We start from the raw sequence: 26,266 nt of genomic DNA, 5'->3' as shown, positions 1-26,266 counted from the left end.
ATATTTATGTATAGCACTTCACCAAATTGTGGGATAGGGTGTGTTGCTTTAGGATGTGAAACCCCTCCTGCCATGTTAAAAAAACTAATGTTTATTTCTAGTCTAAGAGGGAATTTGAGGTTGAAGGTGGAGTTAAAAAATATTCAAACTTTTGAGGAAGCTATGGAGTTAGCTAGGGAGAAAGAGTGGAAGATGACTAGATTGGGGCAGCTTGGGAAGGACTAATCCATGGAGTGGAAACCATAGAAGAAGTGAAGAATTTAGTGCAAACCTCACCTCAACTATTAGTAAAGAATCAAATGATGATGAATTGAAAAAGGAAATGCATGAAGTAGTTAGCCTCTTCAAGAACCTTAGCCTAAACCTGTCAGGGGGTGGAAGAGGAAGAGGTAGAGGATATACACCACCTAGTTTGGGATATGAAGCATATGGTGAAGGTCATAATGAAGGACATGGTAGAGGTAGGGGGGAATGCTTAGAAGGAGATTTAAACCCTACAACTATTTCAACTGTGATGAATGGGGCCATAAAGCCCTAATTGTGATAAACCTTCTAGGAAGGGGGCCATATGTCCAGTTTTATTGATACTTGGCACAAAGGTCAGGGTATGGGATAGATATGTGTGATTACACAGTCTTGTGTGGAGAGGCTTGGGCTAGAGACAAGTGGGGTTTCAAGGTTTAGGATTCGACTTGCAAATCATGCTAAAGTAAGGTGCTTAGGTATCCTCAAGGATCTTGATGTAATGGTGTTTAGTGTCAATGTCAAAGTAAATTTTCACATTATGCAGGGTTGGGTGCGTTCCCTTTGATTTTAGGAAGACCATGGCTCAAGTTGGTGGGTGTAATTCAAGATTGGGAAAAGGGGACAATTACACTTTATGAAAAAAAAGAGAATGAGGAGAGAGTTCAGTATGATTTAAAAAATTTTAATAGGGGAAGATGATGAAGAGGAAGGGAAAAACATTGTGAGTGAGGATGAGAGTGAAAGGGATAGTGATGAAGGGAGAACAAGTTCATATTCAAGTGATGTTGATGTGTCTATGCTTACTTTGGAACCCATGAATTAAGGGAATATAGGACAAGTAACTGGAAATAAAAGGAGATATTTTGACGAGATTGAGGAATTTCTTGAACCCAAAAAAGATGTAAAGGAAGATTTTGTTGATAAAATGCTAAGAACTGATCAAACCCCTAATTTTAGATATGATGAAAAGATTAGGAAATTCCTATAACATGGTTTTTTATCGATGTTGTTCAACATAAAGGAGAGGCTCTTCATATTGAACTCAAAGAAGGTGCCAAGCCAATGTGCCAAAGGCTAAGGCCTTTGGGAAAAGGTCAACAAGATGCACTAAAGAAAGAAGTGGAGAAGTTATTGACTGCTGGTTTCATCTACCCAATCATCACATCTGAATGGGTGAGTCCAATTGTCATTAGACCAAAAGAAAGATGGAAGGTGGAGAATTTGTGTGTGAACTACAAGCCACTTAATGCAGCCACAAAGAGAGACCATTATCTTCTTCCTTATATAGATGAAGTCTTGGATTCACCAAGTCATGAAAGGTACATCATTTGTGATGGTTATTCAAGTTATTTCCAACTTCAGATTGCCCTTGAAGATTGGGAAAAAAAACACTTTCATAACACCTTGGGGTTTCTTCTCCTCTACAAAGTATTACCCCTGAAGATTAAAAAAAAACACTTTCATAACACCTTGGGGTTGCTTCTGCTCTATAAAGTATTACCTTTTGGTTTTCCCAATGGGCCTTCTTCTTTTCAAAGGGGGATTAATATTGTGTTTGCACCTTATCTCGAGAAGTTCATTAAGGTCTTCATTGATGACATCTGCATTTATAGTAATAGAATTTTGCATTATGAAAAGTTGAAGCTCACATTTGTAAGGTTGGATATAGGAGTGGTGGTCAACTTAACCCCAAAAAAATTATTCCTAGATCAACAAAAAGTAAAATTGCTTTGACATGTATGATGACAAGGTGAAAGCTTTAGTGCTTTTAGCTCCTCCCAAGGACACAAATCAAATTAATGATTTTTATTCACAAAGTCAAGTATATGAGTAGGTTTATTCCTCTAACTTCTCAAGTCTTGTATTCTCTCTAACAAGTTGTCAAGAATGATCCTATTAGGTAGACTCATGAATGTGAGGAAGGCTTCAACAAAGTCCAGGAAGTGCTTTGTAATCTTTCATCTATGCAAGCTTCAGATTGGGATAAAGATTTTTATGTAAATCCTTCAATAGGTGATGATGCTATGGGTGCAGTTTTGATTCAACAAGGAAAGGGGAGTCTCTACATGAGGCCCATTAACCAAGCAAGCATGGTGAAAACTGAGGTGGAAAGAAGCTACAGTGAAGTAGATCAAGTGATTGGTCAATGTAATCTTTGCTTGTAGGAGATTTAGACATTATCTCCTTCCAAAGCCTTTTGTGTTCTTGACTAGCTATGCTTTATTTCCTCAACTTACACACAATGTGATTTTGTCAAAAAGAATGATAAAGTGGGTCGTGGAATTTCAAGAATTCCAATACTCTTTCTTGGTTGAGGAGTCAACTAGAGCTACCTTTGCAGATATACTCACATATAAGGAGGGTCCCATTAACTGTAAATAGGTAGAATCAAAGATGGAAGAAGCTGAGGATGAAAGGATAGAAGATGCTATTACTATGTTTTTTTATGGATCTTAGAGGAAAGTTCATGATGAAGCTTTCGGAGGGATTGTTTTGTATGATTGTTTTGTATGAAAGGATAGAAGATGCTATTACTATGTTTTTTTATGGATCTTATGGATCTTAGAGGAAAGTTCATAATGAAGCTTTCGGAGTGATTGTTTTGTATGATCCTGGAGGGAACAAGGTGAAACAATTAACTATAAAGCTGCAGGTATCAAGTCATAATGAAGCTGAATATGCAACTTTGGAAAAGGGTTTGCTCCTTGCACTTGATATGGGAATTAAGAGGTTGAAGATCAAAAGTTAATGCTTTACTTGTAAAACAAATTGGCAAAGTAAATATATAGCTTTGAAAAATATGTGTCAACAAATAAAGAGATTATTAAACAGGTCTAAAGCATGGTCTCTCAGGCATGTTGAGAGGAAGAAGAATGAAGAAGCTCATGCAGTGCTCAACAAAGCATATCAAAGGTGTTTATTGTAAAGGTTAATCCTCCTTTGTATTTAGGAAGGGAAAGTTTACATGAACAGTTTTTGTTGAGACAGGTCATTTTCCAAAAGGCTTGGAGAAATCTAAGAAGTATACCTTTATCAAGAAAGCAATAAAGTTCATGTTGATTAATGATCTTATACATGAAAGGTGCAGATCTGGTACTTAGAAGGGTACCATGGGGAGAATAAATTTACAAGATCCTTGAAGCCAATCATGAGGGAGCATGTGGTGGTCATTATGCTATGAAGATAACCTGCATAAAGTGTTTTTGGAAGGCTATGTTTGGTCTAGCATTCAAAAAGATGTATCACATCGGTGTATGTCTTGCCTTCAATGTCAACAGTGAGGCAAGAGAGTGTTGAAATATTAGCTTAGGCACACATTTTTGTCTTTTGATGTTTTTGAAAGGTGAGGTATTGATGTAGTGGGGACTTTGCCCATGACATCCAAAGGGAAATGTTATATTCTTACTGTTGTGGATTACCTTTCAAAATGGGCACAAACTCGAGCTGTGAATCAGACTGAAGCAAAATATGTAGCTATATTTGTGTATAAATACATCTGCTCTACAAGTTTGGTGTACCTTTGGAGCTTTTGTGAGATAATGGACCAGGGTTCAGAGGAGATCTCATAACTCATTTGTGTGCTAAGCTGAAATCCAACATAAGTACACTACGCGTCCCTACTATCCTCAATGTAATGGAATGAATGAGAGATTCAATGGTGAGCTTATTAAGATGTTGACCAAGATAATGGAAGGATATGTCAAAACATGGGATTTAGAGTTTCATGGTGCTTTATGGACCTACAAAGTTGCAACTAAAGAGGGAACCAAATTCTCTCCTTTGGTGTTTGGAAGGAAGTTGTGCTACCTATAGAAGTGGAAATACCAGATGATGTGAAGGTACTAATAAAACATGAAGAAGTGTGTGCTAATGCTTTGCAACAAAGACTTTTATATTTGCAGGAATTGTAACTTAATAGGATACAAGCTTTTGAGCATTATGTTCAAGTTTTGCTAAATAATCAAAAGAGGTTCAACAAGGAAGTCAATGACAAAGACATTGGGAAAGGTGATCTTATACTTAGATATAACAAGCTTGATAACACCTTTTGAACAAAGTTTTAGATCAAGTGGGAAGGATCATTTTGTGGTTAAAAGATTCAAAATTGGAACCTATCAGCTTGCAGATTTAGATGGGACATGGCACAAGAAGAGAGTGAATGGTTTTAGATTGAAGTAGTACATATCCCATCTCATGACCATAATGAAAGGTGAACTGTACTGGACACAGGTTGTAGATGAAATTCCTACACAAGAAGAAGAAGAAGAAGAAAATTTTGGCATATGTGTTTTATTTTGTGCTGAGCATGAATGTTCTAGCAGTTTGGGGGGGAGGGCAAAGTATGTGAGGCTGAAAAAACAAATCAAAAAAACATGTAAATATGTGTAGTGTACTGGCATTTTTGTTCCAAGCAATGACAGTTGGTTTATGTTTAGAGTCTTGGCAACAAAAGTAGTTAGAATCTTGGGTGATATGTTTTTTGGTCCTAGCTGTGGAGGGTATGTGTTTGAAATAAAACGGCCGGAGTATGTGGAAAAATCATGTGCCTTCTAAAAGAGGGAGGCTATTCGCGTTGATGCGGGGAGTAATCTAAAAGGCTGAAGGCATCAAAAAAGGGAATGAGAATGGCATAAATGAAGGCATCAAGCGGCGCTCTATTTTTCAGGAAGGAAGGTAGGAAATGTCCATTGCTTTTTGTTTTGAAAAAAAAGAAATATATTTTTTAGGATTGAGAGAGTGTGTACGGGTGCGAGAGGAGAAGATGGAATGCAGTGCGAGAGGAGAAGAGGGAATTCAGGCATTCAAGGTATGGGAGAAGAGCTTGTGTTTGAATAATTTAGAATAGGTTGATCAAGTGTGGATAAGGCCATAGCAAAGGGATGGCATGTGACTCATAGGATTAGTGAAAGGTTGTAGAGGCTAGCCAATGATCACTATTTGCATTTATGTTGGAACATGGTGCTACTCAGGTCTTTGCTCAATTGTAATTGGTGTTTAAAGAAGAAGAAGATAGGGTTTGTGTTTGAGGAAGAAGACCTAGAGGTGTCTGTAGAATTCATCAAGGTGGTTTGAAGCTGTGGATGTTTTTCTCAGATTTTTGTAAAGTCTCAGGGTTGCTGAGACTTTTTTTAAAATTTCTATCTATATGTAGAATACATAGTGTTTGGGTCTGAATTTATTGTGAATGGATGATTAAGATTGAGATATGGTGTTTTGATTGTGATAGTTATATAAATCACTAGATTGAATGCAATTTTGTCATGAGGTGTCGTATGGTTGCCCAAAAGTGTGTCATAATTCAAATCGATACAACAAAATAATTTTACTATTTAAGCACATAAAGGGTTGAGAAAAATAGAGTGAAGAGCCATTTTCAACAAATCAAAATCCAACATATTACATATATGCTTGAAATATTCTTGAAAAAGTGTCCTTAAGATGGGGATGGGTAGAAATGTAATACTCAAAGTTGTGCACTCCATCTCTTTATCCTTACAATAGGGATAGGAAAAAAACTAGTGCTTGCTGCATTATGTTAATTGGCCCTTGTACCTTTAACGAGGGTATATTTTTTTAGCGAGCGCTTTTTTGGTGTTTAGGTGAGCGGTTTCTCTCTCTGCACTTCTAAGTGTCTATCAGCTCTCTGTGGTCTTCCTCATTGTGACTCCTAGTCCAGTAGTAGAGGAGAGGAGTGGATGAATACAAGAGCACTATACACATTGCAACTCATTTACAGTTATTAATGCATATAAAGTTATAACTACCATTGTAACTCATTTATAAAGTCACCATATTATGATCTTAAACTTCCAAAAGGCCATAACATTACATGGCAAACATCTACACCTTTTTCATCTACCCTAGTTTGCAAATGAAGGTGGAAACTTCAGCTCTCAGAGGATCCTCCTTTGCCTCTTCAATGATGCCGAAAGCTCTCCACATCCCAATGGCTGAAGCTGCTTTCACCTCTAGCATGTTCTTGTCTGCAAGGTCTACTAGTTTGGCATGTTTTCAGCTTCTTGTGTAGAGCTCATTTACTTCAGAAGTTGTTGCCCATGCCTCCAAAACGGCATCCGATCTGGGTTCCTTTTCTTTAAGTTGCATGAAAGATTGAAGAGCTTTACTTAAGATGGGTGCAAATGTTGTAGCATTAGAGGGATTACTAGATGAAGCCATAACCATAGAGTTCACAAGGACTCTGTGTTGCAATATGAAGATATAAGGGGAGAGTGGTATGGGATGTGTCTAGAAGAATGCAATCTCTACTGTTTTTATAACTTTAAAAGAAATAAAAAATTTCTTTTTCAAGCACTAGAATTCTTGTTTTAAGCATTTAAAAAGATACTTGAATCACAATTGTTATTGTTTTAATGTCTCCATCGTATGCTCTTTCCCTCTCTCTCTCTCTCTCTCTCTCTCTCTCTCTCTCTCTCTCATGTTGTTGAGATCTCACTCCAATTGCATCATCTCTCTCAAAAATATAAGCCATGAAAGAAGCCAAAAACATGGCCATTGTCATAATATGAGTGAATGTATAAAACCAATATATTTCATGGCATTACACGTTACTGGAATACATCAGGTATGGACGTCTGACTCCCCGGTGGAAGAAGGGAGGTGGTATGGGGTAGGGACCTCTACCAAATGGTGCAAGTGTGGGTGGAAAAAGTGACCTTGCAAAATCAGGTCGTGGTGCCCATGAGGGAACTGCAAATGAAGCTATGGGGGATGTATGTGGCAAGACATGTCGATATTGGGGCTCGATTGGAACATTAGGTGGCCATGATGAAGCACTAGTATGGGCTCATGGGTATCGGGAGGACTGGATGATATGGTGCCCCCACATCCACCTGTTGTTCTCATCGAACAATCTCACTGACCTCACCCCTGCAAAACTGGTTACCCAAATCATCGTGCACAGTGGCAAGCAATCATAGACATGAACCAAGGCACACCTCATCGCTCTCCACGCTGATGCAATGTCATTGTAGTGTCTCTTGCATGCTCTAGCCATGGATATAGTACCACAACAAATCTAGGATAGCATCCCCGCGTGATCAGTGATGAACATCCCGAGTAACCACCTGCCATAGTAGAAGCCCACAATTACCATATGTACAAATGGACGTCAATGTCTAAGACATTGATTATATAATGATTTCACTACTTGAATCGTGCACATGATTACCTTGTGAAAGGCTCGCTACGGTCAACAGTATATCGGATGGAATCCCCATCCGCATCCAATTAGTATGGGGAGGTTTCCTCCTCTGCTTTCGGCTCCAAGAAGATATCATCGCCAACCTCAAAGCCTCCGCAATCTGTAGCTACTTCACCTCCCCACCTATCATACTTAGGATGAGTGGACATACTCTCACTGGAGTGCATGAAGATGGCGATGACCAAAATAGAGACCTACTTGCACACACTAGTAAGTACTTTAGGGAGAGAAATCATTACACTTAACTTTCACAAAAACCAAAGAATCCTGCACTCACCTCTTCTTGGCCATCTTCTGACATGACATAGAGATATATAGGGACGCACAAGAACAAAATCCTTCATAATGTGAAGCTCCAAGTTCCTACCTCCTGCATTGCAATCCCCAAGTGCTCCACACGTAGAGTGCACACCATAGTGCCATCGACATGTAGCAACTCTACAGCAAGCACAAAAGCTGACTCCACAAGTATCTCCCAAAAAACATTCCTCCAAGGAACCTCTAAAGCGCCCTTGTGGAGACACATATTTGTAGGAAAATCAGCCCACAACAAGCGCACGCCTCCAAGGCTATCAAAGGCATCCATGCTTCCCCACCTCGTCAAAGATCCCATGAATCATTGCAATACTACAAGATTCCTGGAACAATAAAGCATGTAAGGGGAGTGCAAACGGAGAGAGTCACTTGCACTACTGAGAGATCGTAAAACTGCTTTGTTGAGCCCAACAATCAATGCAACAAGAGAGGTATGAGGAAAGACTACAGACCATGCTAGCCACAATCCCAAGGGAGAAAGTGCATGTATTAGGGAGGCCTTTCTCTACTACAGAGGAGCTAGAGTATGTAGTTAACAAGGTGGGAAGGGAGAAATCCCAAGATCTGATGGATTCCATTGGAATTTTGGCCACTCATAAAAGGAGACTTATGCATAATGATTGACTTAGCATGTATGTTGGGGGGACTACCAATGAAGTCAATCTTGGGTAGATCACGCTCATTCCAAGATGTCACATAGGCTACTAGTTGGAGATTGGAGGCCTCCCACGATGCTAAAATCATCCTACAACACCGTGGCCGAAGCCCTAGCTTTGAGAATCAAGTTCCAGTTGCCCAAGCTATTCATCAGTTTGGGTTTGTACAAAGAAGGAACATTCATGAGGCAACACTGAATATCATATGTGGAATTGATTATGCACTCTCAAGGAATATGAGGTACATTGTCCTCAACCTTGATCTAGATAAGTCTTACAATAGAGTGAGATGGAATTTCATCGACAATGTATTGCAGCACTTGGGCTTTGAGAGAGATTCTAGTTGCCAGTGAACACTCTACTAGGCTAATGCTCATGTAGCAGTCACGGTTAATGGAGCCATAGTGGGCACTTTCAAGCTTGAGAGGTCTATTAGGAAGGGATGCCCCCTTGCACCCTTTCTCTTTGTTGCCAGTGAACACTCTACTAGGCTAATGCTCATGTAGCAGTCACGGTTAATGGAGCCTTAGTGGGCACTTTCAAGCTTGAGAGGTCTATTAGGAAGGGATGCCCCCTTGCGCCCTTTGTTGTTGGTGACTGAACCCCTCTTGACTACTCATATAAGGTATTTTCAAGAAAGAGGCATTTGGCTCCCTAACAAATGACCAGAGCAACTAGTTACTAAAATTTTTTCTAGATGACAATAACATTCTATAGTATGTTGACTTCTTCATAGAGGTGAATGAGGAATTTTTATAGGGCAACTAGTTACTTATTTTTTGCTAGATGATAACAACAACATTCTATAGTATGCAGAGGATAATGGAGAGGATTGAGGAATTTTACCAACTCTCGGGGTCCAAAACAAGGCTGAGGCCATCCTCCTTTATAGGGACAAGGCTGCGGAATGGAGTAAAAAGTACACCTTTAAATGGTATGCCCATGGACAAGTCCTTGGACTCTTGGGATGCCAAATTGGTGTTGACATCTTAGATAGATGCAAGTGGTTCACACATAAGCTGACCAAAAAGATGTCATACTAGAATACAATCCACCTATCTCTAGCTGGCCGAATAATAGTAATCAAACACGTGCTCTTAGCTTGACTATTAATAAGATTAGACACTCAGGCTACTTGGTGTATTATAGCTGGGTGGATGTGAGAAACTACCAGAGGGATGCCTGGGAGATAGGATAGAATGTCCTAGAGGGTTAAGCTCTTCTCTGGAGTTAAATGGAAAGTCAAGTAGTCCCCATTTGTAGTAGCCATGGTAAGTTGTTGGTAGAGGGCACTTGAGAAGGTAGAGTGGAAAGGCTAGAGGGCCCTAACAAAAGTGTGGTGGTCGAAGGGCTGACTCTTGACATCAACAAAGCTAGAAAGATAATCTGAAGGTGGGATGACCTCTAGAAGGACGAGACTATATAATGGCAGGACATACAAAGAGTCACATAACAATCGGGTCTCTCTTTGTTGTGAACAACCAACTGCTTCTCTACGAACAATCCTAGAGCAAAATGCATATGACTGTTCATCTGCATCAATTAGCTCAAATGAAAAGTAGTTGAGACAAGGCAAGGCCCTATCCCAACTAGGGTTGAAGATTGCTCTGATAGCCTCATAGAAGACAAAAGCAAACGGTCGGCCCAACTATGCACTAGAGAGACCCCTCCGGCATCATGGAGAAGACGCACCTGCAAAGTGTGGAGAAGCACTCAAGCATCTAGGATCAATCTAACGCATGATAGATTCAAGAAGGGGACTAAAATGTCCCTTATGTCATTGTACGGACAAGAACCCTTCCCACCTCTTTTGTGCCTACAAGGCTATTAACCCGATTTGGTGCAATATTAAGGCATGGCTCTGAAGTGCAGGAACACAAGACAATTTCACTTGGAAGCAAGTTCTCTTCGACGATGGCACTAAGAGAGCACCAGAGGAGGTATGGCAATTGGTAAGGGAGTAGCCATCCTACACATTTGTGAGGCGATAAATAACACCATTTTTGGAACAAGTACACGGGCTCAAGTGAAAGAGACTCTTGGTGTGATAATCGTTTTGTAATCTCCTTCTTACAGTGCACGCAGCCTCATACTACGTGGGCATTGACGCTGAGGCTTTTTGACCGCAAGTGAAAGGTGAGATCTTCGTAGAGACCAGAGATGATAACCAGTAAAGACAGACATTTCCTCTCTTGTTCTTGTTTTCCCGGGCAGATGAGACCATGGCCATGGCGAAGAAGAAGATGAATCGCCATTTCTCCGTTCTGCCCTTCCTCATCGCCACCGCCATCGCCATAGCTGGCCTTCCTTGCTTGGAATCGCTGCCTTTCATCGTTCTTCACGGTATGCTATCGTCATCTCTCCTTCTGCGCCATGTTTGTCTTCGCAAGCAGAAGAATGATCACCACGGCAGCAATCAGTGGCGCAATCTAAGAGCAAAGCGATAAGCTTATTACGATCCTCTTAGTAGTAAAGAGAATATACATCTGAACAAACAGATAACAACCCTCTAAATTGCCTTGAAAACAGAGAGGTTTCGGCTCCCCGTGGAGAGAAGAGGGGGAGGGGGGAAGAGCTACACTGGGGGCTTGTAAGTGATCCGTTCTCGTCTTTAAAGGGAAAAGTTGCCCTTCAGTCCAGCATAATAGCAGTGGGTGTATGGTATAGACGAGGTCTTTCCAGATGGACACTGACTCTGTGGGAGGAGTTGCCAACCCCTCAATGGTCTCATGACAGTTGACCCTCCAAATTTACCATGCTGCCTTACTACCGATCATCTCCCAGCGGGACTGGAGGCGCGTGGCCATAGCCCTTTGACTTGCCACTGTGTCAGTCATCTGCTGGTAAGACAGATGAAGTGCCAATCCTGTGCCATTCTTCCGAAACGGTGGTTCAGCCAGTCTCCAAGGTGATGAATTTGGTATTTGGTGGTCCTGGGTGAAGGCTCTTCTAGATCTTCTGTGCAGTGTCCGAGTGGCCCAGGAGGTCGTGAGTTCAGCCCTGACATCTCCTGGGAAATAAAAGAAGGTTCTCAATAAACTCAGGTCAAAGGTAGTTTTGTCAGGTTTAAGAAACTGAGGTCCGAAGAAGCTTTTCGCACACATCATGCCAGAGAAGTAGAATCAGTACTTTTAACAGATTGGCTGCCGGATAGGAATTGTGTGGTTACTGTACTCTCATTGTTGCATGGGTTTTAGAGATGGCTGCCCCCCTTTTGAAAGAATTATCTTTCTTTTATTGCAGGTCTTGGAGATCAGTGCAAAAATGAGGGAATGACATGGTTTACAGAAATTCTGAGCACTCGTTCAGGACAGGAAGGCTTCTGCATGTCAGTTTAAATCTTGTTTAATTGCACTCATTCATATGTGGCAATCTTGAGTTCATTGAATAGATTTCTGAGTGTCTGCTTTGATCAATCTTGCTTTTCGCAGAGAGATTGGTAATGGCAGCTTGGACTCCTGGTTTACATCTCTCACAAAGCAAGTGAGTATCTATGCGTCTGCAGTGAACCACTGCACCAAATCCAGTATTTTCGCATGTGGATAATTGCACCAGCTATAGCTCCTAGCTTACTATCATCATATAAATAGTTAAAACTAGCTTGTTTAAACAGCTATTTATATTATGTCAAAACTAGCTTGTCAAGGAGCTACTTGCCATAGTTATGTTACTAAGAGTGCATCTTGGTTTTTGGATGTGCACAGGTTGAGTCTGTGTGTGAGACGGTAATCATATTCTACCGAGTTTATACTGCGAATTGGAAACTATAAAATGGTTTGCAACCAATGCATGATGAAGAGTTAACATGCCTTACATTGGGGCCTTACTCTCAGCTCTCTGCAATTTCAGGTTAAATCTCTTTCAGAACTTCAGTCTGGGTATAACCTGGTTGGCCTCTCTCAGGTCAGTGATTTTGAGGACTTTTACCTTTTCAGTTTACCACGGTTTTTTCTGTTATGCGTACTTGGTGTTTAACTCATCTCTTCATTATGTATGGCAAAGTTCAAAGCATACCTGTCAATGCATCCCAATGCTATAACTTAACTAATTTTGACAGATATGGTAGAAATTTTGTTATTGAGGCTTTGAAAGATGTGGCCATTGCAATTCCTACTGGCATTCCCATGCCGCCCTTGGGAACCCTCTGCTCAGGGATGCTTGCGAAATTTGGGCCATTTTGACGAGTTGGTGCTAGAAAGTTATTTATTTACAAGTGCTTTTGAAAGTATCACATAGATGTATGGCTTTGGCCCATTTAGCATAGTGGCTAGAGCCATAGCTTATGGGTTTAATCTGAGTAAAGTGTGAACATGGAGGGGAAATTCGTATCCCACTCCGACAATGGCTACTTCTAGTAGAAATAAAACAATCGACCATGCCATCCTTTCTCATCATTGGCTTGGCTTTGCACATGTGTTGTCACCATTCTAAAGTGCAGAATCAAAATTGCGTGTTGTACCATTCCTTGGACAGACAAGGATTATTCTACAGTATCTTAACCACTTTAAAGTAGTATCAGTAAATCTGCTTCCTAGTCTGCATTAAACACTACCTCATTTTAGTGACAGTTCTGTGAGTTATCTACCTTTGTGGTGATGCATTGTTATATCCTGGAAACAAAGCAATTTGTTAAGATGAAGTACCTTAGTTTTCGGTTGCATGTCTTTCAGGGAAATGTAATAGGTCGCGGTGTTATCCAGTGGTGTGATGATGGACCTCCTGTAAGTTGGTTCTGCCATTAAATCGTCTTGTGTAAAACCATTATATCCATTCACTTACAACTAGACAAAAAGCTGGGATCAAAACTCCTGCCAAAGTGCATCAATGATACACCATGCTTGTCTCACATTGTATCAAGAATTTCTAACTCACCTGCACAAACATTTGCAGCATTTGGTTAAGTGCAATCACTTTACATCACTTCTGTTTGTATTAATGCCCATTCTGACCATGTTAACATGGTCAGAAGGGGGTGCAATCACTTTACATCACTTCTGTTGTCATGTGCATGACATGTTACATGCTTGATCCCATTGCTAATCCCTGAAGGGCAGCAGGGAAAACAGATAGACTAGGGCATGAGCAGGGCAAAGTGGACACTAGAAAGGGCATCATGTGGATGCAAGACCAGGTCGGCTGGTGGTTCAGAGGGCTGCAGGCGCTGTCTTTCAGCAGCAGACAAACTATTATTGTATTTTGCTGCTGGCCGACTGCTCAGTCAGCCAGCTTATGGGGTTGTCCCAAGGCCTATATAAGGCTTAAGCCAAGAACTTTGTAGACATTCAGTCCCTTATGGACTGAGTCTTAGACTAGGGCTTTTGGAGTCCAAGATCACCTTTTGAAGGGCAGCCTATGGCTAGCTGGTTGAACTATATGAATATACTGAAACTCAGCTGATGACGATGGTCAACAATAGCTCCTCCTCCTACTTTTGAAGAAGTCGACCAGCCCTATATTTATGATGGTGCTTTTCGTTTTTGCCAATAGAGGCTGAGTATGCCCAAAATATCCACTTTATGCTTATTTAGGCTTGTTGCCCAAAATAATAATAATATGTCCAGCCCTTCATTAATGATGTGTGAACACACTAACTTGTAAGCATTATAAGTCACTTTGATGAATAAAATCCCATGCTGCTCATGCTCTGTAGCCATCTTTCAGGCCAAACTTTGCCAGTGAATGCTTCAGCTTTCTTTTGTGGAAAATCCCCATTCTCACCTTGGCTGTGCTCAATGTGTGGGCTTGCCCCAAAACATTGATAAAAACTGGTGAAGGGACCAAATGGTGACATTCCCCCGTCTTATAAAACAGTTCTCCGCCGCAAATGTATAAGCTTGATACCATTGAAATATTCTTCAAGTATGCCAATCTATAATATTTCATGATCGAGGCATTAAAACCATAAGTCTAGATCCACTGTAACCGAAGTCAAATACGGGCACAAGAGCCAACCATATCAAGAAACATACTTTAGCCATATCTCGAGTCAACAACATTGATAATAACCAAACAAAGGCACAAGAGTTAAGTGTGTCCCAAATATCCATGATTCCATAAGTAGCTTTGAGTACCTGCAAAAGAAAAATAAGCAGAATACATAGCCATGAAACATCTTGCCATTCCATTCGATTGCATAATAGCAACACTCCTATGATCCATACGTATGCCCAAGCCAAACATGCTTCCCATGTCCATGTGGTTCACCAGGGCAACAACCCTTCCATGAAATCATAGATGCTCGCTCACCAGAGTTTCCTCTTTCCTTGAGACTTTACTCACTAGGGTCACCAACCCTTCTATGAGTCCAGATACTAACTCACCAGAGTCACCAACTCTTACATGAGTCCATAGGGTTACCAACCCTTAGTCATTCACTAGGGTCACCAACCCTTCCATGAGTTCATGAAATACCCATTGGATAGAGCCACCAACTCTTACATGATTCCATGTGTAACATGCGGAAACTTCATGGTCGTGTCGGTAACTTCAATGCTCAGAATTTAGCAATCTTTAATGACGAATATAACGCATAAGACTGAAGTAGATGTGCAGAAAAGAGAGAGAGAGAGAGAGAGAGAGAGAGGGAGAAGAGGACACCGTATTGGGTCCCAAATACCTTCTGTAGGGCCTCCACCACGAATGGTGTATTTGCTTTATTAGAATGATGTAAATTAGAAAATAAAGACAGAATCTTGACCTGCACTTTTCACCTTGATTGAAGCTTTCCCCCTGGCTGTCATGGCCCTTGGAATGTAGCAACCTGTTGTGAATTATGAGATGAATTTATCGTTTTCTTGGTATGACTTTTATACTCTCCACTGGTACTGGTCGGCCATCCCAATAGGGGTCGGCCTGCTGTATATTCTCATGACTAGCAGAATTAAAGCTTTAAATGCTGTTTAATCTCATTGCTTTCACACCGATGCAATGGCTGGCCACCAAGCACACTTGCTGGGCTGTTAGACAGACCATGTGGCTGTGGGCTGCCCCACACCTAGCCGACAAGTTGTCCAGGGCCTGGGGCCTTGTCGGCTGGATAGTGTTGGCTGCCTGTCTAGAGGCCCTAGGGCTGGCCGACAGCCCTTCCAGCCCAAGCCACAGCCTCGGGTCCTCGTGGCCCCTTGGGGGTGGTTCTCACCTCCCCTGTGCCCACAAGAAGAGCTCTAGGCTATGCCTTGGGGTAGCCCTATGGGCTGTCCCCTTCTCTACATGCAAACCTACATGCTTCTATAGATGTTCGGCACCCGGTCCATAGTTGTCACGGTACAAAAATATGATACCGTACGGGAATTTTTGGTATGATATGAAATTTTCGGATATCGTACGATACCGTACGGGAATTTTTGGTGTGATATGCATTGCACATGGATTGAATAATCTCTTGAAGGACATTGACGGCCTTCCTTGGATTGCTCCATGCATAGCATAGGGTAAAGAGATTGTTAGTTTCATTACGCGGCACCAACTCATTCTATCCGAGTTCAGGAGGTCGTCTCCAAACAAGGACCTGCCCAAATATTTTGAAACTCGCTTTGCCTACAATTTTCTCATGCTAGAGAGGTTGACCGAGGTGCAAAATGTTCTCAAGCAGATGGTGGTGAGCGATGAGTGGAACGATTGGCCAACCTCTCGCATAGCACAGGGAAGAGCATGCTACAGCCATATCATGGATGACAGCTCATGGGGTGAAGTGAAGCATGTTGTCGACATCATCAAGCCTATCATCCACATTGTAATATGCGGAAGCTTCGGAGAAGGATCGGTACTTCAAAACTCAGAAATCAGCACTCTTTTCGCGACGGAATTAACGCACAAACTGAAAGACGATGTGCAGAAAATAGAGAGAGAAGGGGGAGATGGAGAGGACACAGTATTGGGTCCCAATTACCCTCTGTAGGGCCCCCACCACGGATGGTGTATTTGCTTTATTAGAATGATGTAAATCTGAAAACAAATACAAAGTACTTGACCTTTTCTTGGCTGGAAAACCTGCCCTTGACCTTCAGTCCTTCACCCCTTTGCTTTAGCAAGTTCTTGGCTGTCTTGGCCCTTGTTTGTTTGGAGCACTTGGTGAATTATGAGATGCCTTCATTGATTCTTGGCTGGAGTATTTATACTCCTCTTAGCATCCAGTCGGCCAGCTTAATAAAAAGCCCCACGACTAGGTAAAATGTTTCACATTATGCAATATTGTGCTTTCACACTAGGCAATATGCTGGCCACTTCTGCGCATGCCTGCTGGGACAGTACTAGGCTGCTGGGCACTCTGCGCATGGGTGTGGGACTGCCCCTACACCTGGCCGACCTGCTGGGTAGGGTTTCTAACCCTGTCGGCTGCCTGTCCAGCAGCATTAAAGCTGGCCGACAGCCCTTCCAGCCCATGCCATGGCTGGTGGGCACAGCTTGGGCCCTCCTGGCCCCTTGGGGGTGGTTCTACACCTCCCCCATGCCCACACTACAAGTGCAAACCTTCGCACTGGGGTAGCCCTATGGGCTGGCCCCATCTCTACATGCAAACCTACATGCCCACAGAGGTCTGGCATCCAGTTGCAAACCAGATACACAGAACATCTGACATCATTCCAGAGGGAGACTCACAGCGCGGACTGGCACTGCTTCATGTGCAGGACAGTGCACACCTGACCTTGAACTCATGTGCAGGACAATGCACACCTGACCTTGGACGACTGAGATGGATCCTTGGCCGACTCGTCCCGGACTGGGCTCACATGGGACCAGTTCACCATCCCAGGTCCTGCACCTTCTGTACAGAAATGTCTACGTGGCATCCAAGTGCGGGATGCACGTGACACACATGCTCCGAATTGTGGATAGCAGAAAGCCATGCATTGGTAAGGTGTACGAAGGCATCGACAAGATGGTGGAGCACATCAAGGAGCTGGAAGTAGATGAACATAGACGAGAGCAACTCCGAAAACTATGTCAGGATAGGTGGGATCAATACCATTCAAATATGCATGCAGTTGCATTTGTGCTAGATCCGGAGTTCCAGGGCAATGGGCAAGAGAGGGATAATGAGGTCTCTGAAGGTTGGGATCTTGTTCTTGCGAGACTGGTTCCAGATGTTGTGGTACGTAGAGCAATTAGAAGCCAGCTCTCCTTGTATAGGAGCAAAGCTGGAAAGTTCAGTTCTGCAGATGCGCAAGCGGACATGACACGTTTGGGAGGGCCTCTTTGGTGGGAGGATTATGGAGCAGCAACTCCGGATCTTCAACGTCTTGCCATCCGCATTCTTAGTCAGAATGCAAGTTCCTCTCATATTGAGCAACTATGGAGTGTCTTCAGCCATGTTGCCTCAAAGAAGAGGAATCGCTTGTTAACAACTAGAACAAATGATTTGGTGTATGTGGTAGCCAACTTGCACCTTTTGGCTCAAGTTGGTAATCTTGACAATGAGAGCTTCATATCCATGAAGGGAGATTTGGATTCAGATTCCGATGAGCTTCTAGCTTCACCAGCTTATGATGCAGCTACGAATGAGAGTTTGGATGATATTCTAAGCTCTATGTGACATTCTCCTTTTTTGAGTGCCTTAATAGCTCTGTGTATTCTTTGTATTCATTTCCTTAGTTATCCAAGCCCTCCATTGTACCTTGTTTTCTTCATGAGAAATCTATGAACATGGCTACCTATTGCTACTTTTGAAAATTGTTCTCTTTGAAGTTTTTCCCAGTTTGTAGTATGTATGCTGTAAATTTATTGCATTCTTTACTCTATTTGTCTATCTTGTGACTTGTTCGCAACATAATTAATGTCTCATTTCTATCTAAACTCTATCTCATGATGACGTGTCGTTTCCGTCCTTGTTCCGAGTACAAATGTCCCCGTTCCCCATAGGATCACCTCGTAGAACACTCCTGGTACAAGACTTGAAACTTGCAAACAAAACCAAACAAACATGAAGGGGGTGTAGGCCTGACTCACCTCCCAACCATGACAGTCGTGGAAAAGTGTCACCAATTGGCCGACCATTTGGTCCATCTCCAGATTTGTGTCTCGTTCACTTGAGGCCAGACCAGTGTCTCATGTGAAGGGGCCAGTATTTTTGCATAACATGGATGGGAGCCAGACTGGTGCCACCCGTGTGTCAGCAGGGTGGTGTCGTATGGAGGGGAGCCAGACTGGTGCCACCCGTGTATGACCTGGACTGTCACGCCATGGAAGAGCCAGTATTTGTGCCGTGTCTTGCCTATGGGACTGTCACTCCATAGGGAGGCTCGTGCCTGGATCTGTGTCTTACCTATGGGACTGTCACTCCATAGGAAGACCGGGATTTATGTTTTCTGTCGTGCCATTTTTGTGCTCGACAGATGTTTTGTACTTGTTCCATGAACGGGAGATATGTCCATGATACTGTTTGCACATGCATTCATGTTTTGCATGTTCGGAATTGTTTTCGCATGACTTGTATTTTTGTGTTTGCTTGTTTGACGTGCCACTTACTGAGCGGGGATGCCTGCCAGTGAGTCGTGAAGTTTGCTCCGTCTTCTGACGAGTTTTGTTGCGTGTGAACAGGTGGTAAGTGTATTGCACTTGTTTGTTTAATAGCTTTCTTTCTAACCTTTATTTTTATAAGGTTGTAAGTTCACATTCATTTAAGAGTGGGCACCCACGTATGGGCCAAGGTGGGGAGGGAAACCCCACTCTTAACCCTTTATGTGTGGGGGTGGGTGCATGGCCACCTACCCACACCCCACCTTGAAACTGGCCGCTCCTATGCAAGCTAGGGGAGCCGGCCAGCTGTGGTCGTGTGCTCTCCCTCCAACACCTACATATGAATGACCACCTCATCGGCTGAGAGACACGATTGAGAAAGCGATCATATCCTCTCCGCTTGCCCTCAGGTTGCTGCACACCAGTGAGCTGCTCTCTCTACACAGGAGGCTGCACCTCTTCTTTTGCTGGCGGCTGTGCCTCCCCCAGGCGGCTGCGCCCTCTTCTATAGGCGGCTGCATGGGGCTGCGCTCCCCTCTACAGGCGGCTGCGTGGGGTTGCGCCTCCCTTCCATAGGCGGCTACAGGCGGCTGTGCCCTCTTCTATAGGCGGCTGCGTGGGGCTGCGCTCCCATCTACAGGCGGCTGCGTGGGGTTGCGTCTCCCTTCCATAGGCGACTGTGTTCTCCACAACAGGTGGCTGTGCCTCCCCCAGGCGGCTGCGCCCTCTTCTATAGGCGGCTGCGTGGGGCTGCGCTCCCCTCTACAGGCGGCTGTGTCTCCCCCAGGCGGCTGTGCCCTCTTCTATAGGCGGTTGCGTGGGGCTGCGCTCCCCTCTACAGGCGGCTGCGTGGGGTTGCATCTCCCTTCCATAGGCGACTGTGTTCTCCACAACAGGTGGCTGCGCCTCCCCCAGGCGGCTGCGCCCTCTTCTATAGGCGGCTGCGTGGGGTTGCGCCTCCCTTCCATAGGCGGCTACTACAGGCGGGTCTGCGCCTCCCCTCTTCAGGCGGCTACGCTTTCTACACAGGTGGCTGCTGCTGCTCCTCCTCGACAGGCTGCTGCGCCCTGGTGTCCATCTCTAGTAGCTGCACATAGATGCCTCGGGTATTTGTCTTCCACTAGCGAGCTACAAGTAAGTGGATTGAGATTTAAGTAAAGCACTTTGATGTAAATCTGCTAAGGGATACTCTCTACTGCTAACATCCGTTCGGTGCCGGGTAGTCCAAGCATCTGGAGAACCATGGTCCATGGGTGCTGAGATCGGGAGAGCCAGGCGTTAGTACGGGAATGCCTGTTTGTGCGTGGTCCTGGAACACCAGTGGTGCGCTCTCCGCGGATTCCAGTGAAGGCACAGGACCGTAGAGACTAGACTACTCAAATGGGCTGCTCTCCTTCGAACGTCTACTTCGAGTTTGTTGTTTGGTAATTGTATTCATCTCAGTTGTACATGGACATCATCTGGTTCTTAACCCATGGAGCATTGTATCTTTTAAATACTCCCAATAATATATCATATATTGAGGGGTGGGTCGGCCCGTTCCGGCCCCAGTGCTGGTGTCCATTGATCAACATTTCATTTCATTTCAATTTTCAGTTGTTATTAAGTTGTCCATTCAAATTGTGATATTTAAGTTGTGCTATTACGTGTGTGGGTGTCCAACGGAGTCTATTTCCACTTGACGGGATCGGTTTCATTGGTATCAGAGCACGGTTATTTCCCTCTTCTTAGTGGGGAAACAAACCCGTGTATTGGACACCCCGCTTCTAGCACACTTAACACAATGGACAGCCAAGGCAACCCTTTGGAAGTGCCTAATTCGAGGGGCCCATCAAGTGCCTCGCGTGGTTCTGATGCTTTACAAGGAAGGCACAAGCCCCTTGAGAGGGTAAATGATAGTGATTCAAGGGGACAACTGTCTGGAGGAAAGATAGTCATGCAAGAAGAAGAGCCTGATGCAATGAGGGCTGAATTGGAGCATATGAGAAAGCTTTTGTAGGCACAAGAGCAAGAGCTGAAATTTTTGCATGAAGATCCCCATGTGCAAAGTGCCATTGAAGCAAGGAAAGCCGATGCAATGGTAGACGTGACTTTTGAGTCCATGGCACGGGAAGTGGGCAAGAAGCCAAGGGAGTTGGCACTTTCCTACCTCCTCCGCAAAGGTGACGTCAAAGAGGGGGAAGATGGAGAGCTGAAATTCAGAAATCCACCTTGCTTGAAGCATGGAGATCCCGCATCTCAAAGGTTGAGGTCATTTATGCAAAGGGAAGAGGTGACAGTCACCTCTCGTCATGCATCTTCTCCACAAGGCACAAAGCCTGACAGGTATATGTATGCTAGTGCTCATGGAGGGCATGATGTGGTCACATGCATTCAAGACATGTATCCCATGGTAGGGGTGATAGGTCTGCCACTAGAAGAGCTTTGCCTACTGAGTTGTCTCATGGAGAGACATAGCCTTATGCAGGAAGGTCACATGCATCTGATTCTCAAGTTCGTGGAGCACATGCCACCATGCTTCATGAAACTTCCATGATGGCCCATGGAGCCCATGCAGATAGGGCTGCCCCGTTGGATAAAGGGAAAAGAAAAAGAGAGGACCATGAGCCTCATGCCAGAAAGCTCAAGGAATTTAAAGCAGGTGACAAGTCCGAGGTGACAAGTCCGTTAAGTTTGATGTTTTTCATGGAGAGCATGATGCTTCCAAAGTGTTAGCATTTGTGGCACAGTTTGACATTGCTTTTAGCGATGAGGACTGAGAAGTCTAAAGTACGCTATGCTAGCATGTTCTTGAAGGGGACCGCTGCTCATTGGTGGATCACTGAAAAGATCACCAAAGACCCCATTTGCACCTGGAAAGAGTTTAAGGACAGATTTTATGCTCAGTTCTTGCCACCAAATGCGGAGCAAACTCTCATCCAAAAGTGGGATAGACTTGAGCAAAGAGATAATGAAAGTGTGCAACAGTATGTCAACAAGTTTTGGAAAGTGTTGCTTGAGGTAACTCCTTTTATGCAAATCACTGAGAATGAAAGAAAGAGGAAGGTTCGCTCCGGATTGCAACCAGCTTATCGTTCGGGCATTGAATTGCGGGAGACCCAGAAGGGAGGTAAAGCTGAAAATACCTCATCTAAAGATCAGGCCCCAAAGAAGAACAAATTTGGCTTGACCCCCGAGCAAAGGGAGCAATATGCCAAGGAGGGAAAATGTTTTTCCTGTGGCAGCAAAGAGCACATGTTTCGACAATGCCCTGACCGCAAACCAAAGCACGAGGACAAGCAGACCAAGGCTAATGTACATGCAGTTCCCGATGTGCAGGGTAACATAAAACATGATGCAAAAGAGCGGATGGTATGCAAAGCATGGGGTCAAATCAAGGATCAGCCCGCCTTATTCATGTTTGATGATTGTGCAACCAATAACTTCATCTCTATACAAACAGCAGCTGCCTTGGGTATTGAGGTTGAGAACATGGGACCTCAGATTGAAGCAGAAGTTGCCTTTGTTGTTGGTAAAGAGGTGCAGGTTACCCCACTGATAGGGAAGTTGTGCATACATATCTTGGGCTACCTTGATAATGAGCATTTCTTAGTTGCACCACTAAATGGATGTGATGTATTGCTGGGCAAGCCATGGTATCATAGGCTTGAGCCCCGCAAAGAGTACAAGACCAACATGATTTCTTTTATGCATAGAGGCCGCATGCATTTCATTGATGCCGGCAAAGAAGGGGATTCCATCCCACTTGTATCTCACATTCAGATTAATAAAGCAATGAAAAAGAGTCTTTCTGCGTACTTGGTTTTTGTTCGTGATAGCATTGTACCAAGTCATCAAAATGTGGCTGCTATGACTTACGATAGGCTGAATTTTCTTCATGCATTCAACGATTGTTTTGCTGATGCATTGCCAGGTGAATTACCTCCCCAAAGGCCCGAAGATCATCGCATAGATCTTGTGCTAGGTAGTTCTCCACCTAACAAACCCGCATACCGTGTGAGTGCCGCACAACAAGAAAAGATCATGAAGCAGGTAAATGAGCTTTTAGAGAAAGGTTTGGTTTAGCCTAGTTCATCACCTTATTGCTCTCCTGTGCTTCTTGTTCAAAAGAAAGACGGGTCATTCCGCATGTGTGTGGACTGTAGAGCTTTAAATAAGCTTACCATCAAGAATAGATTCCTAATTCCGCGTATTGATGACATTTTGGATAAGCTTGATGGTTCGGCTTGTTTCAGCCGTTTTGACTTGAAGAGCGGTTATCACCAAATACGAGTGGTGCCGCAAGATGTCCATAAAAGTGCATTCAGGACAGCTTTTGGATTATATGAATTTTTGGTGATGCCTTTTGGTCTCACCAATGCTCCTGCCACATTTAATCGTATGATGGATAGGATATTCCGACCCCATCGCAAATTCACAGGTGTATTCTTTGATGACATCTTGGTTTTCTCCAAGAATGAGCAGGAACATAGAACTCATTTTGTCACTGTGTTCGAAGAGTTGCGGAAGCATAAACTTTTCATTAATGCCAAGAAAAGTGAGTTTTTCCTTTCAGAGATACATTATTTGGGTCACATTATATCCAAGGATGGAGTAACAATGGATCCTGCAAAGATAGAAACCATTCGGAATTGGCTAGAATTGCAAAACGTATATCAAGTACGTAGTTTTCTGGGATTATGTTCATATTATAGGCGTTTCATAAGGCATTTTGCTATGATAGCCACCCCTCTACATGATCTCACAAAGAAGAAAACCACTTTCAAATGGACTCCAAAAGAACAAGATGCCTTCTTGCAGCTCAAGTGGACCCGGATTAATTGTTCCTGACTTGCAAAGGTCATTCGTAGTAGAATGTGATGCTTGTGGCGATTGTATAGGGGCTGTCCTAAATCAAGAAGGGCATGCAGTTGCATATGAGAGCCGTCGTTTGCATGATACTGAGCTTCATATGGATATCTATGAGAAAGAGCTCTTGGCTGTAATTCATGCCTTAAAGATATGGAAACTTTATCTTCTTGGGGTTGAATCTGTAGTCAAGACAGATTATCAAAGCTTGAGATACTTTCTATCTCAAACAAAGCTTTCGGAGAAGCAGATGAGATCCGAGGACTGTGAGCCTCTTTTGGAGGGCTTTATTTGATAATATGGGCACTAAACTTGAGTTTTCATCAGCTTATCATCCCCTAACGGATGGCCAAAGTGAACCTGCAAATTCAGCCGTGTTGGATTTGTTGAAGTGTTATGTGGCAGATCAAAAGACTGCATGGGAGAAGTATCTTCCACTTGTTGAGTTTGCCTACAACAATACGATCCATGCCTCCACGGGAAAGGCCCCGTTTGAGATTATTTATGGTAGAGTGGTATCGCCACCCATCCTTCGTACAAAGGATGAGATTTTTGCAGCTGATGAATATGTTCGTGACTTGGATGTAGCCTTTGCTCAGGTACGGACAGCCATTGCAAGGTCACAAGATAAGCATAAAATGGCTGCTGACAAGCATAGAAGGGACATGCAAGTCAAAGAAGGTGATTGGGTTTTGCTGAAATTTGAGAAAGCTAGGCTTCGGAAGAGGCCAGGGCGAGAAGGATCATATCCTAAGCTTTCTCCTTGCTATTATGGACCCTTCAAGGTGATTCAAAAGATCAATGAAGTGTCATAGTCATTGGAAGATTCACAATGCATTTCATGTGAGTCTTTTCCGGAAATATGTGGGGCCAGATCATGATGAGCCTGTCACAGAAGATCCGCCAAAGATTGACGAGCTTGAGGAGATCCTCCAGCCAAAACAGATTGTCTTTCACAAGGAGCGAAAGCTACCTGCAGGAAAGCTTTCCAGGAGATACCTTGTGAAGTGCAAAAATTATTTGCCCATTGATGCAAAGCGGGTAAATGAGGATTATTTTATTGACTACCCACAGTTGTTGCAGGCATATCTTGAGGCTTTTCAGTTGAGGACAACTCTTTAGAAGCCCGGAGGGATGTCACCAATTGGCCGACCATTTGGTCCATCTCCAGATTTGTGTCTCGTTCACTTGAGGCCAGACCAGTCTCTCATGTGAAGGGGCCAGTATTTTTGCATAACATGGACGGGAGCTAGACTGGTGCCACCCATGTGTTAGCAGGACGGTGTCAGGCGGCTACGCTTTCTACACAGGTGGCTGCTGCTCCTCCTCGACAGGTTGCTGCGCCCTGGTGTCAATCTCTAGTAGCTGCACATAGACGCCTCGGGTATTTGTCTTCCACTAGCGAGCTACAAGTAAGTGGATTGAGATTTAAGTAAAGCACTTTGATGTAAATCTGCTAAGGGATACTCTCTACTACTAACATGTCACGTGCACACCATTCAGGTGTACAGTGACATGGCATCATTTTAGCATCATAAGTATCATCAGGATTTATCAGGCATTCTACAGGCATTAAAAGCATTTAATTCAGCTTGTACATCATTGCATGGGGCTGGAATGGCACCTGCAACAGTGTACACATCATCTGCATCACATAGTTTAATTTATGATATTTTTAGGCTCATTTATGGGGCAGCCGACAGCAGTTGTGGACATGGCATCTGGCCGACAGCACTTATGCTGGCCGACCAGCAGCATTCTTGCATATATATACAGGCGCCTCTCCATTCAGCAATTCAAGCTCATCATAGCAGCATTCAGCAGGGTGTTCTCCAACGCATCTCCTCCAGGAAGCTTTGGGAGCAGCATATCCAGCCAACGCATCAGCATTCAGTTCAGTTCAGCCCATCAGATCCGCAAACGCATGGAGCATCCACCTTCCCGTGTTGGAGAGCATCTGCGTTTCATCATCAGGTCAGCATAGCATCTGTTCCAAAGCATCCCTTCAGCGTTTCCTTCCCAGGAGACAAGGGAAAGATAGTGGACAGCAGTTCATTCATCATATCAGTATATTCAGCATATAGGCAGCATATTCAGCAGTATAGATCCATTTGGATCTCATTGTAACCGCATTCATCATCTAATATAGCTGCATTGCATTGACACATATTTGTCTAACTCTTAAACATCATTAAGTGCAATTTAGTTAGACTAAGGTTGTGATTACTACGGTCTTAAGCTCTCACAAGTCACATTGGTATCAGAGCGTTACAGGGTAACCAGCCTTAGAGCATGTTCAGTTCGTCAGTCATTCAGTCAGACATCATGTTAATCGCTTCCGCACAGTTAAACCCAGTTCTCAAAATTTTGCAGGCCACCCTTAGGGATTTTCCCTTAGGTATGCATTAGTAACCCATCCATCTGCATTCTTGCACAGCATATAGGGTTGCACATGGCTTGCATAGTAGTCATCTTAGCAGTCATTTTAGCAGTCAGACTTGCATCTGCAAGGCATACATGTTGC

At 43.5% G+C, this 26,266-nt stretch overlaps 1 protein-coding gene across 2 annotated transcripts in view; it reads left to right on the top strand.

Moving 5' to 3' along the window:
* Positions 1 to 10,569: 10,569 nt before the first annotated feature.
* The window catches only part of LOC147636138 (uncharacterized), a 36,179-nt gene continuing 20,482 nt past the window's right edge, over positions 10,570 to 26,266 (top strand). The window contains exons 1-6 of one of the 2 annotated variants that reach the window (XM_086801587.1): positions 10,570 to 10,782; positions 11,683 to 11,767; positions 11,871 to 11,922; positions 12,144 to 12,164; positions 12,289 to 12,342; positions 13,110 to 13,160. In XM_086801587.1, coding sequence (XP_086657713.1) covers positions 10,662 to 10,782; positions 11,683 to 11,767; positions 11,871 to 11,922; positions 12,144 to 12,164; positions 12,289 to 12,342; positions 13,110 to 13,160 — 384 coding nt within the window. In that variant the 5' untranslated portion in view covers positions 10,570 to 10,661. The remainder of the gene's footprint in view (positions 10,783 to 11,682; positions 11,768 to 11,870; positions 11,923 to 12,143; positions 12,165 to 12,288; positions 12,343 to 13,109; positions 13,161 to 26,266) is intronic. The other variant, XM_086801586.1, reaches the window with a different exon arrangement.

The sequence above is a fragment of the Cibotium barometz genome, chromosome 8 (genome assembly GCF_041138505.1).
Source record: "Cibotium barometz isolate CiBa-2024 chromosome 8, ASM4113850v1, whole genome shotgun sequence".
Classification (NCBI taxonomy): Eukaryota; Viridiplantae; Streptophyta; class Polypodiopsida; order Cyatheales; family Cibotiaceae; genus Cibotium; species Cibotium barometz.
The sequence above is the reverse complement of the archived record's forward strand: the minus strand, read 5'-3'. Positions and strand labels throughout refer to the sequence as shown.